Below are 20,631 nucleotides of genomic sequence, written 5' to 3' on the forward strand. Positions count from 1 at the left end.
ATGACTTAATTCCAAGTATTTCAGTTGTTTATTCAAAATGCGTTAATTAAATCTTATTATTACAATTAAACACTTTAATGAAACCTAAACTGTGTTATCATAAACGGGTAATTGTCAAGTTAAAGTGTGTGGTGAACTTAAAAACAAACACGACGTATTTCCTCCAAGCTATCTGTGGTTTCTAAAAATATGCCATAAGTAAGGGAAATAATAAAAGCGCAGTTCTATCCACGTGCTCCATAATAAAAATAAAGTGGGAGTCTGCAAAACGAGAGGGGTCAATCACCTCCCTAACCTAAGACAAGCACGCACACAAGCACAGTTGCGTATACGCGCACACATAGAAGAACACTCCTACATGGAAGCGGCGCGCGCGCCGAACGAGTTTAGTCAAACGGAAGAAATATTATTCTCTTTTTAGGTTTGGGATTTTGCGAAATTTACATTTTATCAGCGTAATGATGCGCTTAGTTATGGTGCATTTGTATTATTATTTAATTGTGACTTTTGAGTAAGATATTAAGACTTATTTCGAGGGACGGAATTTGTAATTATAAGTTGTATCTAGAGAGTACTTGAAATGTAAGAAAAACAATTTAGAGTTACTAAGTATGTCTATCTCCCAAAGTAGATAAGTATGTATTTTACTTTGTGGATTAAATTAATTTTGTTAACGCTTAAAATAATTCATTCAGTTGTTTGTACTGTAAAAGTAATGAAGAATGATAATATTAGCTCTAAAATTATGTATGACTCCGTATACAAATTAAGAATCATTGTTCTAGGCAACGCGATTTATAAAAAAATATTTAATTGAAGAAAATTATACCTTATAGGTTCCAGCTTTAGATTTCACAATCGAGCCATGAAAGAGAAAGGTATATTATCTATAACAAAAATGTGTATTTGCGAAAAATGATATCGTGGAGTCCATTGCTCTCCGTGTACGTGTGTGCGTATCTTGACCTACGACAACGATGTGTATGTGTGAGTGTTGCGTAACTTACTTTTTTATCTTTACATTTCATTGTTACATGATTGAAATGATGTATTAATTTGGGAATTATCAATTGTAGGCTAATATTTGAATTTGAATTTGCTGGAATACACAAAATAACTCGGATAAATTAAAAAAAAATGTACTTCACATATTGGTTGTGACATAATCAAGTAGGCCATGATCAATTTAATACCTAATAAAAATTTACAAGTAAGCAAATATGATTGATTATCATTTTGTATAAATTGCTTAAATCAATCATATTGGATTTGGTACCTATTATAAAAATGCTGAGAGCATGGTTGAGATGCACAAACTTGCTCCAATTAAAAGAATATTAAAATTTGTATTTATTTTCTTGTAACCTCGGTGGTTTGTAATAAATACTTTTTTTTTTTCAAATTTTGTTGAGGAAATCAATTTATTGACAACGCAGATCGAACATTAGTTTTCTCATTATATTTGCTCTTAGACGTTCTGGTAACAAAAGTTGCCAATTTTATGAATATTTTACCCCCTAATATTATATGTGTGTGTGTTGTGTGCGTGCTGTGTTTGTGCGAGGCAAAGTATATATGTCCACATACAACAATACCGTTGAAAGTTTTCGTTTATTTCAGTTAAATCAAGGATACAGGTTGGTAGGTACCTACATACACAACAAATTTATTTTAACTTGTAAGGTACACTTAATATTTGTTGCTAAAAGAAATTGTGTATCAAAGGTCAGTAACACGTGCCTTGTGGTAGGTAATATATTGAACTTGCCTCCTTCTTTTTATAGTAAATGCCTTTTATACAACATAATTACTGATTGAAGACCAAAAACCTAACTGATTGTTATTAAAAGAAAATTCTACTGTACGTTCCGTTGGATATGGGGAACTTGTCATAAAATATGTACAAGGGCTCTTTTGAAAAGCATCTTTATTTCGGTTCGGGCGACTCATTATATTTTTAACACCCGTTTTGCGTAGCCTTGGGGACGTGCAGACAAAAGAAGTTTATTTTTATAATGTCGGGCCATACAGAACTTATTTAGTGAAATTCCTAAAATGTAGCAAAGAACCCTTATATACATGTGGATGTATTATGAGAATCGTGAAATAGTAGTCATATAATTAAAAATTAGTTAAAACATACAATATACAGTCCAAAAATGATGTTTGTATGTTATTAGAAAAGGGTACTAAATGTTTATCGTAATTATAGAAATTGTATAAATACAATGTTTAGAAGTCATCTGTCAAAACACTTCCAAATATGTACTATGAATATTATCATAGACTAAATTTCGAAATGTTCGTGAGCATAGACTGTGTAAAAAAATTATATTTTCAAATGAGATTTACAAGTGATATAATTCATCACATGCATTTAATAAATATAGTTTATAAGAGAGCAATGCAAAAGCCAGCTTTCACCGACGCCATCTGATTCCTAACTTAAATCGATAAAAAGTTCGCTGAGTTCTATTTTCAAATGCATTCCATATTTAAATTTAAATAGAAAGCGCGGTTTAAAAAATCTAATGTCACGATTTGACATTTAGAGTGCGCATTTACGACCTTTTTAGCTTTCTCCAAGCTCCACAGATTAATGATAAAGTATTTAATTAGACAACTGTACTAATGACGCATAAAACTGTGTCATAACATCTGTTTTTGTTAACAAATGTGATTGTTGTATTAATACAAAAACTGCGACATCAAATAGGATTAACTATATGGGTCAGTGGGTTAGGCGTATTTGATAAAATCAAAGTCTAAATTCTGAGTTAAAATGTGATGACTAATGCTCAAGGAACATAAAGGTGATTTCTATTCAATAAATTTTCTTTCACATGACGCTATAAGGTTAAACAATAAGTATAAAATTTACCTGCATCGATATCCTAGAGCGATAGAAACTTGCACATTCGTACAAAATTCGCGCATTTCACTCAAAAACATAGCACAGATTAAAACAATCAAATCACATCCCGGATCACTTGAATTTAGAACGCGGCATAAGATACTTTTTTGTTAGTTGCAACTAAAAACGTCTGTTTACGTCAAATTTAAAAATGGAATACTGCAAAAAATCGTTGTGCACTCAGTCCGTGCCGTAGGCGTTCTGTTTATAAGTACTATAGTGACTTTAGAAGCATGGCATCGTAATGCACTTATGTGTAGGTACTCGCTAAGTTTTTTATTATAGTCGTTTATACCGCGGTGCCTTTAGTTCGAGGCTCGCATGCGACGACCAGAATGAACGCTCTTGATAATTTTGTTACGTAACGAAATGATGTTCGTTTTGTTTTCATGTTAAATTGCAATATGTTTACTCGTTTCGTTTTTGTTTGACTTAAGTTGCGGTTTAAGTAAATTCTATTGTGTCTATGTAATTCAGAGATACCTTTGATTTGTCTTTATATTCAACTTTTAGTAGAATCGGTCGTATTTGTATAAAATAGGTTTACCAAAACGTCTATATTTTCTCAACCTTGTCACGGAAACCTAAACTAAATATTGATATAAGTCGAATAAGCTATCCCTACAGTTTCGTATGTAGCTCGAAATTATTTTTTAAAATAATGTATCAAGTTATGTCAGTCCTCCTAGGCGATAGTACGTGAAAAAGAGACAGACATATCCACTGTTTTTCATCACATGCACCGGTGACGTGGTTTTTTCGCTAATACTTTTTTATAACCAGCCGTATTTGGGCTCACTTGACATTTTTATATGTCTGCTAGGTGGTCTCCAATATTCAATGAGAATATAATAAAATAATTTACAGAATGTTTTTATGTAGGCTTTGTAAGTATAAATCAAGTTAATACAGCGCGAAGGCCCATGTTACGTGTTTGGAATTTTATGATTTTTCATAACTCGTTAAAGTTGCAAATTGGAAAAAAAACACACTGTTTGAGAGCAGTGTTTTCCTAGTGGATTCAGTGTCCGAATCACATCCCTGAGATCGTAAGTTCGATTCCCGGCCATTTTCGCGCATTCAACATTCGCTCGAACGGTGAAGGAAAACAAAACGAGGCAACCGGCTTGCCTTAGACCCAAACATGTGACAGGCACAGGAGAGTAGTCAACTACTGGCCTACTAGATTGACAAATCATCATAAAACAGATAGATAAATCTGAGGCCCAGACTAGAAAAGTTTGTAGCGTCACTGATTTTAACAGAACAAATATTGTTTCCTATCGTAATAAATATTTTTCATTGTCTATTTAATTAATTTATACGTATTTAAATTATCAAATCTCTATTTGTCGGTAACTATTATAAATTAGACTATGCTACTAATAATTGGGGCAAAACGCTGTTTCATTACATCGTCATACACATTATTGCTAACTAAAAACTTTTAGTACACTTAGCATTCCCAACAAGCGTATAATAATTTGATGACATATTGAAAAGAAAAGTACTAAGTCCTAGGTCTTTAGCTCACTCGTGCGGCAAACGTATAAATATGGGGGTCCGTCAAATGACTTGTCATTTTAAACTGTTGTTAAAGAAACGCCCTTTGATACCGTATGTTTTGTTGTGTGTTAATAAAACCATAAGTGTTTTAAAGAGCGTCTCTAGTAGAGCAAAGATTTGTCACAAAATTAAAATAGTCAAATCAAGTCTGGCCTAGACCACACACATTCGAAATTTTATTAAAATTATTTAGTAAATTTATCGACGCCTCCTTAAAACAGCTACGATTTTTTTCTATCGTTCTTTACGACTTGTATTTAAATATCCCAAGAAATATTAAGGAGGCACATTGCTTTGGACCCCAAAAATGAAAAACCTGATAATATTACATGCATGGTGTAAATGATATTGTCTCAGTTCCCAGTGATTATTAGGTTAGGTTAAAGCCAAAAATTTGTACCTTCTTTCATTCATTTCACAAATCATGATGTTATTAATAATTTATATGGGGTTAAAGAGACTTCGCCACCACATTTTTGCATGGTACACCATTGCCGAGTGATGAAAATATGTAGAAAAAAATTGAAGATTTTTAAGCTGTGATTTGACATATTTACCAATTATTTAATTTAATTTCAGTTTTTCATTATATATTTGGGAAATTTACTGTGTTTCGTTAACAACTTCCTAGTATTTTTTCTAATACCTGTCATTTTCGTGAAAAGTTCAATTTTTAACATTAACAATTATGTATGTTGCATACAAAAGAATATTAGAAAGGCTAAGAGCATGGCACAACAACATAGGCAACACCAGCTTAGACTTGGAGTTTAGAGTGTAGGTAAACTTTGGATATTTTTTAGTCATAAACAGCTAAACTATATTAGGGTTACGTCAATATTAATATTACGTTTATTATAAACATAAGAACACTTTAAATTTAAAATTATGAAAATAATTATAAGTTTATAATAAGACAAATAGCTTTAATCCGGTTAAAAATTTGTTTTCTTTTAATGTGTAAAAGCTATGTTAATCAAAGACATTACTATAAGAATACTGTTGAATTTCGAACGAACACAAATTGGCCACCTATATAAAAACTTTAGAATTTGAAAAAGCGGGGTGAAATTCATCAAATTGTTTTCTTTGCTCTTAAAATTGTATATTTACTTGAGCTGAAAATTCATCTCGGTAAAGTCCAGGAATAAGCCAAGGAACAGAATAGGGTTCGTTAGCATCTTTTAATTTCAGCTAATTTTTATCTTCAAGTTCCGTCTTTTTTCTGAAACGCGCCATTAGCTTGCTTGTACCGCGCTCCGTGCCACTTGATACTAATTAACGTAGATATATTTTTAGCAAAATTTATACAAAATAGTACGTTGGAGAAATATTGTCTTAAACACGGAATCTCACTATTCATGAATTAATATTTGATATACTTAATTGTATTGTATGTGTGTATGTCACGGAACTCCTCTTAAACGGCTGGACTGATTTGAACGGTTATTTTATCAACATCAGATACAAATTTTGATTTAAACAACAACTAGCATTCAGTTACTGATAGTAAATATGTGGTTAAATATCAGTACTTGCTATATAAATGATAGTTAACGTTATGTAAATGTATTTCTTTAATATGTAGTTTTTATCTTAAAATATTAATTGACACAAATACTAGACGCAAAATTAGTATGGGTGTGTCTTTTAGACATAAACCTGGTTAATAATTCTAGATCTAAGGTGATGCTAAGTTTTTATGTGCTATTGAATTACATTTAACAGTATATTACAATTAAAAATTCAAAAACACAAACGGTAAAAGTATCACTTCGGCGGGTCGAGGTATGTTGAATGAATCTAATTTTTCCTGTTTTTCTCTTATTCCGAGGGGCGCCCCGACATTTTGTAGTGTTTGTGATCATTTTAACCTTAAACGTTTTCTGTCATGTTCCCGCTTTTTAAATTGCTCCCTTTTTTACTCCCACTTAGTATTCATTAGCCAGTCATATTGTTAGACCGCCTTTTCTATATAAATGGTTTATTTCTACTGTTCCTTTTAACACATTAAAATCTTCATAGGGAAGTGAATTACGTTTGAAGGGTTGAATAGCATGAAATCAAAATAAATTAGATTTCAAATTTCTAAAAATATTAATTCTAAAATATTAACATTTTTTTTGTTATATAACCAATAATCTTAAAGCCTGATATATAACATCTTTATTATTTATCAAAACACAAACTGAAGTTATATTTTATATAATTATAAAGTAACAACAGTGTTCGACAAAACCATCTCATTAAAAACACAATTTTTTTTCACGAGGAAGGGTTTTTTGTCATAACTCATTCCTCGGAAATGTTTTTTGGCGAAACTTGAAAATTTATTAAGCAATTAGCGGTGAGCTTCTCACGGAGGACATTAGAAAACTTTCTTATTGCACATAAAAACTGCTTTTTTTGGACACCTGCTCGCTACTGAATATTTTAAGTTACAGACAGTACCTCATTTAATAATTCCTATACTAAAACAAAATAATTGGGACATAATATACACTAAGCAATTTCATTATATCTTGTAACAGATAAATGATATTTGTTAATTGTGTAATTATACTATGATGCAAATTACAAAAAAAATTTATTGAACTTGAAATTGAAATACCTTAATCTATGTGTTTTCACAAGTAGCAATAAGTAATGACATTATTATTATTATACAAATAAGAATTAATCCGAATACAAAAAAGAAAAAATACATTTGAAAAAAGAACGAATTAAAAGAGGAAAGAGAAAAATGTGCAAAGCGTTAAAAATTAGATTCTAAAATGAGTTTTGACTGTTACATCTTGTCGAGATGGTAATTATGAAGAGTGACCGGGGTAAAACTGTCCAGGAGAATGGTTAAAAAAGCTTAATGACGCTTTTAAACTTAATAGCTTTTATGCAGAGTTGATAGGGTTTTTTAGTATCGTTGATTTTTAAAGAAGAGTAGAATTTTTAATAACGATATCGCGAATACTTAAAGAAAAGTTAAATTTATGGGGTAGCTGTAATATTTAGTACCTATTTTAAAAAAATGGCGCTACAACCTTTTAGGTCTAGGCCTCAGATTTCTGTATCTGTTTTATAATATTTCGTTAATCTAATAGGCAAGTAGGTGATCAGCCTTCTGTGCCTGACGCACGCCCTCGACTTTTTGCGTGTAAAGTAACGTCACGATGTATTCCTACATCGTTCGAGCGAATGCGTGCATAGAGAGAATGTCCGTGAGTGCACAGTCGGGGAACGAAACTACGACCTCAGGCATGATAATCGCACGCTAAAGCCACTAGGCCACGACTGCTCGAAGTAGCTATTTAGTTTATTTAAAATGCACATTTTATTTATTCCTAATTAAACAAGTTAAATATTTGGAACTTAGCTATTACATTTTGCTAATTGATTAATATTGATAGAATATATGAATTAGTTTTTAGAAAAAAATACAATTTTAATTACAATCAATTTTTACCAAATTTTTAAAGATTACATAATTATATATATATATATATTTTTTTTCAGCAATCTCTGTGTTCTTAGTAAATATACTTAAACGACGCATGCGATGAATCACTCAAAGGAAAAACATAAACAAAATGAAAACAACTGTCCCTGAATGTCAAAAGTGTCTCAATATCGGAACAAAACAATCGAAATTTGAATTTTAAATACGCGGGCATTTTGAGATTTTTTTCTTTTGAGAAAGATAATAAATCTTGTCGCAATAACTATAAATTCATTGGGGATCGACATGCAAATGCGAGTTTTTTCGACAACACGTATCAAGTGCTTTAGAACAAAAACTATTGAGAAGTTAATGATTATTATTTATTTAACAAAATTCAATATTGTTTTTAACGCAAGTAAAACAATAAGAGTAAATAAGGAGAGAGATGGATAGAAAATCATAAGTGTAAACACTGTAGAAAATTTATAAAGTATTATAAATCTTGATTAAAATTTCTCGCATACGCATACCTTGTACCTAGAGTATTATTCGTACGTGGACTTTACTATTTATTTTTGCTTGGTTATAAATGAACACTGCAATAGCAGCAGTGTTGGCCTTGTGGCTACAGCGAGAAACTCTCATCGCAGAGTTCGTAGGTTCGATCCCCGGCTGTGCATCAATGTACTTTCTGTCTATGTACACATTTAACACTCGCTTGTACGGTGAAGGAAAGATATCGTGAGGAAATCGGCATGCCTTAGACCCGCAAAAAGTCCAGTTTTTTTTTAATAAGTAGACACTAAATTTAAAATCAGAATTTCAACGATTTAAATCAAATAAACTACGGTCGCGGTAAAATAGTTTTTTGTTATACACTGAGTTTAGTATATGTTTGATATGTTCACACACTCAATATACTAAATCAATTGACTTGGGGTTAGATTGATCATTGACACGGGTGTTTTTATTGAATTTGTTTGAGCGAACGACTGAATTTCTAATTTATGTAACATTTTAAAGTTTTTTAATTGACTTTTATGTCTTGACGATACTTTTTTGTTTTATTTAATATACCTTTGTGCTGGTAACTCACAATAAAATCATTATTTCTTTAGTTTGAAGTTATTTATAATTAAATTTTAGTGTTTCGATTTTCTGTTATTTTAATTGTTAATTACAAATCGAAAGGAATGCAATTGACGTTCCCAAATATTATTTTTATATATTGGTCTTAGTATATAAGCTGTAGAGTTCGACGTCCCGGTGGAGAGGAAAACTGTCTTGTACATATGTTACCACCACACTATGTATTTGTTTTTGTCTGATTATGTATACAATAAATTAAAAATGCTTAAAGACGACTCCGCACCACTATTTCCGCGGCGTAAATACAAAAGTATCAAGTACTCGGTATGGTTCAGTTTTTATTTTGCCAAGTTCCGCTCAACGTCCGACTTTAACGTTTTTTCATGCACCTGTGCCGTTTCTTGTACAATGTAATAAATGTAAATGGCGCTTTGTTGCTTATAAATGGTGTAATAAAACATGTATATTTACTTATTTAGATAACATCGTTAGGGGTAGAAAATCTTCTTTGAAAACATTCTATATTCAAATCAATAAGAACTCGGTATTTTACTTTTAGTATTTCAATTGTATATTTTGTGACCATTGACAATTGTTACGAGACGAAAAATGTACATATATTCCTTAATAATGTTCTTACTTTTAATTCCCTAAAACGACCGGTATTTATGTTTATCATAACATTCGTATTTGGTTATACATATATAAATCATTATGCATGAGTTTGTAATTCTAAAATTAATACCTAATCTGGCCCGATTTTGATAAAAAAATTGTGTGTCTTAGTGGATTTTAGAACAGATTACAATTTGTTTTTTTATAGAAAATTTTGTGTCTATAGAAAAGCTATTAGACAGCAAACATAATAATTATGTCCATACTTTAGTTTCTAAGTCATTTTTTAAATGCCTTTGAAATAAGGAACTATTGTATTATGATGACGTCACAGAGTGAATTACGTACCAAATAATTACTAAATAATTCATGTACTCGTGCCGGATATGATTGCGAAAATCCGTAAAATTTCAATGTACACTTTGACAATACAATAACTCAAAAAATACAATGCAGATGTACCACTTCCTTACCACCTTGTACGCATCTGCGAAAAATAGCGCGAATCTCGATCGGAATAAATTGTTATCGCCGCGGGCGCGTTCGTGCTATGTACAGGTTAAATTAATACAATAGACCATAGATTTTTGTATCCGCTGCTAGGTCTTATCGGACTTCCTACATTGCGTTTAAAGGGTTATTGTTTGGTAGAATTTAAAAAAAAGAATATTGGTCAAACCAATACCCCATATGTGTTTTGGTAGCTTTGGTGAAATTCACAAATTGTTTAAATCAACATAGCTACCGCTACAAACTTGGTGTGTTCCCAGAATTAATAGTTTATTTAAATATCAATAAAATAATTTAAAAGTGTGTTCTTTAAACTAATTAATAAAATATGGAGTCATTCCAATTTAAAAACATACATAAATCTGTATTTCTCGATTGAATTTAGAATTTTAATGACAACGAAACTTTAGAAATTAAGTTAAAATTGAAATTCCATTTTGAAAAAGTCTTGATCTATATTTGAATTTAGAACTTTAAACTCTGACAATAAATTTCGCCAGTAAAACCTCTTTCTCTTTTGTTTTCATAAAAGAGGTTATATTAATTCTGGTTACAAACCAAATATCATTGGAAGATAACGATACGCATTGAAACAGGTGCCAACTCACTCGTTGCAGGGTAGACCAGCATTCTTCCAGGGTTCGCTCGCTGATTGTCTGACCCGACCTTGCTTGTTGCTGTTGAACGAGACACATATTAATTTTATTGAATACTCAATAAATAAATTAAAGCGGTATTTTTTAAGCGACGGAATATTACAACCACACAACGTCAATATTATTATTTAAAAAATTAAATTTAATATAAGAACTTCTTATATTTGAAATTAGTAAAGAAGCAAACCCAAGCAGTATTAGTACTGTTTTATGGTGAAAAACAAAATTAATTTAAGCGAAACAAAGTTAAGTTTTAGAAAACGAATACACTGCCAATAACATTATGGGAACTCATTTGATTTTATTGCATTTGTTCAGACGATTAACGGAGTTGCTAGCTATGTTAACACTATAAAAAACCATGCCACGGTAACACTTGCAAACAATTTTATAGGCTGGCAACACTTTTAATTTTTATACTATAATATTTTATCAAACATTGTCATGATCCGATTAACCATACAACAATTCTTTCTGTATTTGAAATGCTAATTATTACTTTTCCCTATAATTCATTTGAAGCCAAGTACTTTCAAATGAGTTACCACATGAAAAAAGACAGAAAAATAATTACATCAATATTCAGGCTATTCAGGAAATTTACCAATGCGAAGGGCAACATTGAGTTTCGGTCGCCGATCGGGGCTTCCCCTGTTGGCGACTGCTGAGGCTGCGTGTAACAAAACCGGTGTTATTAGAAATTATAGTAAAAAATCGGTAACTACGTCTATGAATTATTAGCTAAATACTTCTAAAGTTATAGAACAATGGTAATTTTTTTTATTTGTACATATCTGATTCTGTCAGACCCAAGTAAAGTCGTTTTAGTGCGTGCATGACACATAGTGATGTATTTTTTTTAATATTTTGATGTATCAATTCATAATATGCTCTATAGATAAAAGTGTAACAGTGTTACTGGTATCTAAGCAGCAAAGGTAATAATCTACCTAGAAAGCGTTAGAGAATTGTCTAAGTACTATTCACTTAAGAGAACTCTAAACAAACCAAACATGCATTCAAATCATATTCAAAATAACATGCTAAACTATCACTCAAGCATTCATTTTAAAAAAGAACTAAAAATAAACCAAAGGTAATAAAAAATCCCTGAAACAAGCCAGTTAAAATATATTAAAAGTGAGTGTTTTAAATTTTAATTAAATGAACAGATCACAAGCCATAGACAAACCCAGCAGACCATAGAGAAATAGTATTTACATCGACATTATTGAGTGAGGACAGTAAATTTACCAGTGCAAACGGCACAAGAGATCGTTCGCTCATCGTTGAATCTGCTGATGGTGACTGTTGTTGCTGTTCCGTTTCAACGTATGGTGAAGAGGCATGAAAGAAACAAATGCAAGATTATATTTTATTAGGTTTTATTTATAGGTAGCAAATGATAATACATAAGATAGATCTAAAATAAATGTATAAATCTATCTCTGTGGTTTTAAACTTACAACGCATGTTCTTTGAAAACGTGTTTTTAACGTATTATATAGAAATTAGCTATTTGCATATTTTACTTTTATTGTTTGTTTTATTAAGAAAAAAATTCAATTAACTATAGAGCTAAATGAAATGAAATAACAATGAAATAATTTAAAGAAAAAAACAGACTCAATGTTTTGAGAGGAAACTCTTGAAGCGACATCTGAAGTTTTAATAAATCAAATTTTAATTAACCGTTCGGTGAAAAAAAACCAACCACAAAAGCGCAACTCCGCGTCGAACCGTTAAATTTGTTAGAAAAAATCGATGAATACGAAATTCGAACTGGATATAACCGGTTCTTATTCAAACAAAATTTTTAAAGACAAAAAAATGGAACGAGCAGATTTGCTGTAACAAATAACTGTCAACACCCCTTCCGTGAAACAATGCGCGTTGTAGAAATTAAAAAAAATAAAATCACAATAAGTCCCTAATCCGCGGTGCCGTGGGAAACAGACAAATGCAAGGTGAGCGAATCCGAAACTAATTTAAAAAGTAATATTCTTTTGTCTTCAATTCGAATTTTAAATTTAAACTTGCATTACTTTTCATTTTAAAAGTTCACGAAATTTTAATATTTTAGATTTTTTATATTGCGAATTAACTTCAAAGAACACTATCAACTGTCAATGACTTTTATACAGAAGAGACATTTTTAAAAATAAATTTAACGTTTTAGCCGGCTTACAAACAAAAACATTAAATAAAAACCGAAACGAAATTCTACCGATAAAGAACACCATTAAATTAATTTACGCATGATTTTCATAAAATTGTAACAAAATTTCAAGCTTTTCATAAATTATTGATAACGTAATAATACGTGTAAAACCATGGCCATATGTTCAAAACAAACATTTGTTTAAAACCGAAAAACGTTGACATGTTGATCACATACTAATACAGAAATAATAGAATTATCACTGATTATCGTAATTTACATATCCTTTGTAAGTACCGGATACGACATAAGGACAAAAACGATTTAATAATAAGTTTGACGCCCGGCCCTTAACCCTTTAACAAAAGTTTTACAATATGTTGTGCTTCTTGTCTTTTTTTAAGGAAGCAAGGATCTTTTTAAGACCACGTAAGGTCAGTCTATCGATATAACTTGGGGATGGTAGACGTTCGAAATTTAAAATCTTACAAGGTTGTTTGCATACTTTGAGATTTGATTTTGGAAAATATTTGTAATCGGGTTTTCACTTTTGTTTTTTAAGGTAATGTTTGATATCTTTATAATTTATTTCTCGATTCAATTTAAAGTTACTTTTGTTTGTATATTATTTTTATTAAATGCTTTAGACATTAACCTATATATACGCTATCGTTTTATGTGCAAAAGAAATAATTAAAATGTTTTAATTAATTAAGTAGATAATATTATCATATGATTTTTTATTTTATTTTGCGCTTTGAATTAAATTGACTTTGTGGATTTAGATCAAGTATTTACAGGAAAAACGACCTACACATATTCTATCATATAATAAAAGACTCACCTGTATTTCACTAACAAGTTTTTCCGTCATAATCTTGTGGTCAGGAGTAGGTGGTGGTTGCGGTGTTGGAGGTGCTGGTCCTGGCTGTTCCTCCTGAGCCGGAGAGCTCGGTCTACTCCTGTTCCAAAAGTCCTGCATTTTGAACCTTTGGGCTTCACTTTGAATTGCGGGTATGTGTAGAGACAGTGGGGCCGCTCGTAGATCTAAGGCACTACCCCCCGGGGAGGCCTCGTTACCTTCAGCGGCAGTCATCTTAAACGAGTTTTGGAGCCAACTTGTTACAAAGTTGTCTTCCTCCTTGGGCGTCTCCAGGAGGCGAGGGAACGGCGGCTCGGCGCTCGTCTCGAAGGCGCCTTCGCCGCCGACACTCTCCCCTTCCTCAGCAATTTTTGGAATTTTGGCCTCCCTCGGTGAGTCCTCTACCTCCTTCCGGTACTCATGGAGGTCCCTGTACCTCTCCTGGAGCGCTAGGGATATGTTCTCATTGAAGTACTTCAACATTAATTCCGGTTTCCGTCACAGAATCTGCGGAAGATAAGAGCGTGTGAGTCGCGGAATTTTTTCGCGAAAAGCGGAAGACCACTTCGAGGCGCGGGCGGGCACCGACTAACTTCTTGGTGGAAAACTTGGGATCGCGGCGGCTTCTTGCGGGGCGGGGGACGCGCGCGCCTCGGGAAGACGCCGCTCCAACTAACAAGATGCGCCGCCCCCGCCTTAGACGAACTGAAGAACATCCCCTCCGTCGTCGGGCGCCTGCGCCCAGAGTTTTTTCCGCGGAAAAATGCGTCCGGTCAAGGAAAAGACGCCGCGCGGAGCAACGGACACCCCCGGTCGGACCTCGGCCGAAATAAGAACTATCTAAAGGGCGCGAGTGTAACCCTCTCGCTCACACGACCCCTGCTTCGCACCCTTGTGTTAGAGCGGGACGGACGACGTATTTTTTCTAAGCCGCTATTAGTAGGGAGGAAATAGAAAAGAATGCCTTTCTTTGTGATTTTTTTCTTGCTCTCTCTCGCTCGCACTCGTGGCAATTGAATGGGGTGTTAGCGCGTATTTTTAAGGATTTCTTTTCGTTCCGCCTCTTGGGCTCTTAAATTTTTTCACGTACAGGCGGGGCTTAGATTATGGGGTTTTAGCCAACGAACTTTTTAATCGTTTTGTTCATTTTTTACCTAGCTACGGAAAAATGTGTTACACCCACTGACCGATAAAGTACCTACATCTTAAAATATTTATTTAGTTCCTGTCTTGGAATTATAATATTACATCTTATTCTTAGTAATTTGATAAACAGATTAAAAAAGAAATAAATAGAGCATCATCAATACACTAACACAGCAAAGAGAGACAGTGATCTTGACACAAGTTAAAGGTTCCTATCGCAGAACTGTTTTGTATCTTCAAACCATTTTCTCATTTAAATCTAATTTTCTGCGTAGCTACCCCCCACTAGATGGCGTAGGGCGCTACGACATTTCTACGAGAATACTTAAAACTAATTTTATTCAAATCAAAATTGAATTTGGAATATAATATAAAGTGAAATTGTAAAACAAACAATATTCTATTCAATACTATGAAATACAAAATTATTATTAAACTTATTACAAGGACACATTTAAAAGTATTTCTAAGATATCGACTATAACAAAGCGTTTATCTTAGAAACCAAGCCCACTTTGCATAAAAATGCATTATAACATTTATAACCTGCTATTAAAGGATTATTCACGATATTGTATCATACATTTTTAAATGAATCATATTCATATTGTTCACAAAAGTGTTTAAATTTCCTCCCATATGAATTCATAACTTGTAAAAATAATAGCGCTAATTGCAACCTAAATTATAAGTTTTTGTGTTAATTATAATGTTTATTAGGTCCTTAATGCACGGACCAATTATTATACGATATGGTTTAATAAATTCACAGACTATTTTAAATGAGAAATGTTTTGACCGGATAAACAATTTTTTTCTATATCAGCTTTTGTTTTGTTTGCAATTTATAGACTGATATTGATGAAGAGATTAACTTTAATGATTTCAAGTCATTACATAAACAATGATAGTTAGGTGGGGCGGTGGGTGTACACAGTTTTTATGTCACGGTACGTGGATTCGATTAAGGCGGTTCTTACAATGCAAAGTACTTTATCGTAATAGCGCTAATTAGATGTTTACGTAAGTATACATTGTAGGTGGCGCTGTATAGAATTTTATGAAATATTTAGTATATTATTTCAAATTTGGCAAATAAAATATTTATTTTAAAAGTAATAATAATTTAGTAGTATTGATTATAATTATGGAGTGGTGCTACCACCATAATATTTAGGTCTTGTCCTAATTGCATTTGCTTTAATAAACATAAACTTTGTTTAAATTATTGAAATCTCTTTTAAGTGAAAATCTTAAGCCATGGCTATAGTGTTTGTACAGCTAGTCTAAATAATACGAATAGTGAACATTTAGGCTAAATTGTATACAAATTTTTGAGGGTTGTTATCTAAGTTTTCACTAACATAAGAACCTAGGTTGTTGCAGATGTATGGGTCGCAAGATCTTAATCCTTATACATTTACAGCAACCCTGGGTTGTTGTTGAAGTCAAAAAAAGATAATGTCGAAAGTTGCTTCTCTGATTACAACCCTTTAAAAACATAGAACGCATTTATTTTATGCAATTTGAGAAAACAAGATTATGTTATTTTATAATGCAAATCTTAAATTATATATGATTATTTTGAATTTATTATAAAAAAAATATTCATATGTTACTATGTGAGCCTGGGTATCCGGAAGCTATATCCAGGATGCTCCCTTCCCTCAGTGAAATAATATGCGGTGGTTCGGCTGTCGCATGTCAGTATAATAAAAAAAGGAATCCAATAATCGATTAGAATAAAACTAGCACCTTTCTTTGATTCTTCCACCATTCTTTGATTGACACCGATTTAGCGCGAACAGTTACTAAAATGTGCAATGGACAAAATATTTGTTGACTTCATGAAGGAATTACAACCATTTAGGAAAGCTGGTTTCCTCACTATATTTTCCTTTACCGTACGAACGAGTGTTAAATGCGTACGTAGACAGAAAGTTCATTGATGCACAGCCAAGGATCAAACCAGCAAACCTTATAGATGAGACTTAGATTGAAACCACAAAGCATTTTTGGACACTGTGGTATCTATGGTAAACATAGCAATGTCCAAAAAGGAGTATTACTATATGTTACTATATTAATAATGTTTTGCAATATAATATGTTGGAAGCATTTTGAGTGTTCACTGCAAAGTTATTTTCACAAAATCATTTGGAAAATGTACTATATTTAAACATATAATTTACATGAAACGGATTTATAATAAACGTGATTACTAGATCAACTATTTTGGGTTTTTTTGTTAACTTGCGTATGCGCATACCGTGGAACAGACAGCTGGCTATCTGTCCATTGTTATAACTTACGTAATATCCTGCATACTTTTAACTGGACTTTAGATATTCAAAATCCACCTCATATAGACAATATCTAATTATATTTTTTAATAAAATGTATATTGTTTGTATTATTTATCATGTAAATGTTCTTTAATTAAGGTAATGAATTATAAATAATATATAATTTTATTTATTTCCCTTCTTTAAGTGTAAATTTCCGGAAATTCCTTCCATACTCTTCATAAAACTACTAAATTGTATGCTTTAAGCAGTTTCAGTGTTATATTTTTGAGAATAGAATTTGTGACAATACATAAAAATCAACTTCTGTGTCGTCAATACAACACCAATTCATCAATGCAATAAAATCGTTTTAGTTTTCCTTGTCATCAGATCTCTAACTTAAATATCATGTTACCTGGTACAAAACCAAAAATAAAACAAAGTTATAAATGCTATCATAATCCGTTCCGCCACTTGAAAATATCAAATTGACCCTTTTTATGCAAATTGTCTATGTTATTTTTTGTCTTTAACCGGTTTGTGTTCTATGACTATTGTCTATGGTAACTTTGATTTTAAGATAGAGGGTTGATGTCAAGAATTTTTTGCTAGATCTATCGTGAGAATGTTGTCGCAATACTTTCGCTGCTGAGTTATTATTATTATTATATTGTAAAATATCACAGTGCCTTACCTTACCCCGAGTTCTGAGTCATCTAATTAAAATTTAATTAGGTAATCAGTTCAATTGCACCGTTTTTAATAAAGTACAAACTTTCCCACGTTGCAAACACACATTGATAGAAAGAGTACCTACATATGTAACTAAAATAGTTATAAAGTTTTGATTTATTTTGTTTTGATTTTGTAAGTTCAGCAGTTCCCATAATTCTCGCTAAGTTTTTTAAACTATTCATAAATAATTTTCCTATATACATGCGAATTTAATAATAAATTCATTGCTATTAGGTTGGTTAGAAGATAAGAATATGTCAGATGAAAATATACTGGGTGAGTGTTTCCCAACTATTATTTGTAATTACAGTTTTTTATTATGTTTTAAAGTCTACTTACTGTGTTTCCTTAACAACTTCCAAGTAAGTTCTATCTTAAATCTATCATCTATAATTCTTATTCAATTCAATTTTAGATATTAAACATTATGTATGTTACGTTAAATTATCCCAAACTTGAATCAATTCCGAAAACTATTTTGAAAAATTCAAAAAAATCCCAACAAATATTTAATACGTAGACAAATTTCCTTTAACTTTGCGTGAAAGGGGTTAGATAAAGAAGGCAATCCAAAAGTTATAAGCATTTGTAGCAAGGGACGTAATGACCGCGCGCACGCACTGCGACCTATTTTTAACAATTTTTCGATTACCAGTTCATTGAAACTATGGAGACGGTATTTTAAAGTATCATTTCAGTATTCATTGATTACTTTAACCTCGATAACTGTTGCTGTAATAAATATATACAGTGGGTTATGTTTTATGGCAAGATCAGTGTGTTATTTGGTTTTTTTACTTTTTTATGTTGTGTAACTGTTAATTGCTGTATTTTAATCTAATAAGTCTTCTTTTTCTTGCCTGCTATTGTTATGCGTTATATTTTATTGTATTAGTATATTTTGCCATGTAAGTGAATGTTTTAATAATAAATAAATATATTAAACCACATAGGCACCAGTTTTACTCAGAGACTTATATAAACTTGTAAAATGCAAAATTGTGAAAACTCAAATAAATTTTATTTCATTAATTTATAGAAACAAAGCTACATAAAGCTATGTCCAAATATTTAAAAAAAATGCGAGTTCAGTAAGTGCACTAGGGTAGTTATTAACAAAGTTATAGTAATAATTTCTGCATTATAGTTATAACTCACGATTAACAGTCCTTATAAAATAATGTTTTATAGAAATTGTAAATAAAACTGTTATTCTATTTTCATATTCATTTTAAACACTTTGTATTTATTATAAATCAATTAAAACAATTTAGACAAAATAAAAATTTCTTGTAAGTCTATCTCCATGTTATAGGAGCCTGTATTGAAAATTATTGATGATGCTATTCCGTGACTGACAAACGGAACTACCGATCAATACTGTATATAATGACAATTGACATCTTTTTTTAAATTTGGAACGCGGTTTATACTTTCACATTCTATAATTCTGTATATCATATAAATAAAAAGTCTAAAAAAATAGCATTCGTTTCATGATTGAACAGTATATTACTCACGTATTTTGTGGTTCGATTTGACCACATATCAATAATATTAACAAACGGCCAATTTGTGGTCTTGGATAAAAAATAAATTATAGACCCAAGGAATGTTCTAAAAAAACAATTATAAATGCACCGTTTATTTAACTACGGTTATTAACTTAAACATTCGTTATTTAAAAGTCCACACTTAATAGAAAGAACAAAAAACGTCCCCTCTAAACCAACCGTTAAACAGTAGCACATTAAACAAAACCGCCAAAAAAAGTACCAAAAAGTTCTAAACACCGCGTGCCAAACGTCAGAGTTAAAAAACATGTTAATCTTGACACATTCTAAAAAGCATCACAAAAAAACCGCCCCTTTGCTTATCCACCAATAAAAAAAAAATTAAAAAAAAGTTGGCCCGTTCGATGGTTCATAAAAACAGCTAATTGGCGCGTGGATGGATGCCGTGGGGTGAGTTTTTTGTGACAATTAGAAAGGCGGCAACACGTTCATCCAACAATTTGTAGATTTCTGTTAGCACTATAATTTACGTGGGTCGGTAATTTATGTCTGTTTAATATTGAATGGTTGTTATGACCTTTTAAAAAATTTCATAAAATTCGGGCTGTAGATGTTTGGTCATAAATAAAATTAACTATTTGATATGCACTATATGGATAGGTATATATTTTTTAGCTATTCATTTCTCGTGTTAGTTAGCTATTAAAATTCGAATAAGAATTTGGTAGCAACGAAGCATAAAACTTCATAAAACTGCGCAATTGACTTATCACTTTCTACAGATAACACAATACATTAAAAAAAACATACCTTGTACCTTTGAACACCTCATTAAATTCACTACTATATAAGAAATATCAAATACAACAATTATGTAACAATGGAAAATTTTTACCTCTTAGAGCAACCAGCCCGCGCGGACGCTTAATAAAATTTCCACTTAAAGCAGTAATCACTATCTTTTTTCTAACGAAAAAACACATTTTAACCAATCATCGCCTTATGATTTTATTCGTGTATTAGAAAATTACACTTTAATTTAATTATAATAAAACCTAATTTTATTAGCACTTATTTTCGTTTTAAGACTTTAATACTCTGCCGTGAAGTTCTTGGTCTACTTTATTGGTTAGGGATGG

The 20,631-nt window shown here is 31.6% G+C and overlaps 1 protein-coding gene across 4 annotated transcripts in view; it reads right to left on the bottom strand.

The window, feature by feature from the left end:
* Positions 1-20,512, bottom strand: part of LOC123715337 (zinc finger protein 135-like) — a 60,909-nt gene extending 40,397 nt beyond the window's left edge. The window contains exons 1-5 of one of the 4 annotated variants that reach the window (XM_045670306.1): positions 20,388-20,512; positions 13,792-14,316; positions 12,041-12,103; positions 11,391-11,456; positions 10,739-10,807 (exon numbers count right to left, since the gene is read on the bottom strand). In XM_045670306.1, the coding sequence (XP_045526262.1) occupies positions 10,739-10,807; positions 11,391-11,456; positions 12,041-12,103; positions 13,792-14,292 (699 nt within the window). In that variant the 5' untranslated portion in view covers positions 14,293-14,316; positions 20,388-20,512. Of the gene's footprint in view, positions 1-10,714; positions 10,808-11,360; positions 11,457-12,040; positions 12,104-13,791; positions 14,335-20,387 lie in introns of those variants that run through there. The other 3 variants (XM_045670305.1, XM_045670307.1, XM_045670304.1) reach the window with 3 other exon arrangements.
* Between the last annotated feature and the right edge of the window lie 119 nt (positions 20,513-20,631).

The sequence above is a fragment of the Pieris brassicae genome, chromosome 10 (genome assembly GCF_905147105.1).
Source record: "Pieris brassicae chromosome 10, ilPieBrab1.1, whole genome shotgun sequence".
Classification (NCBI taxonomy): Eukaryota; Metazoa; Arthropoda; class Insecta; order Lepidoptera; family Pieridae; genus Pieris; species Pieris brassicae.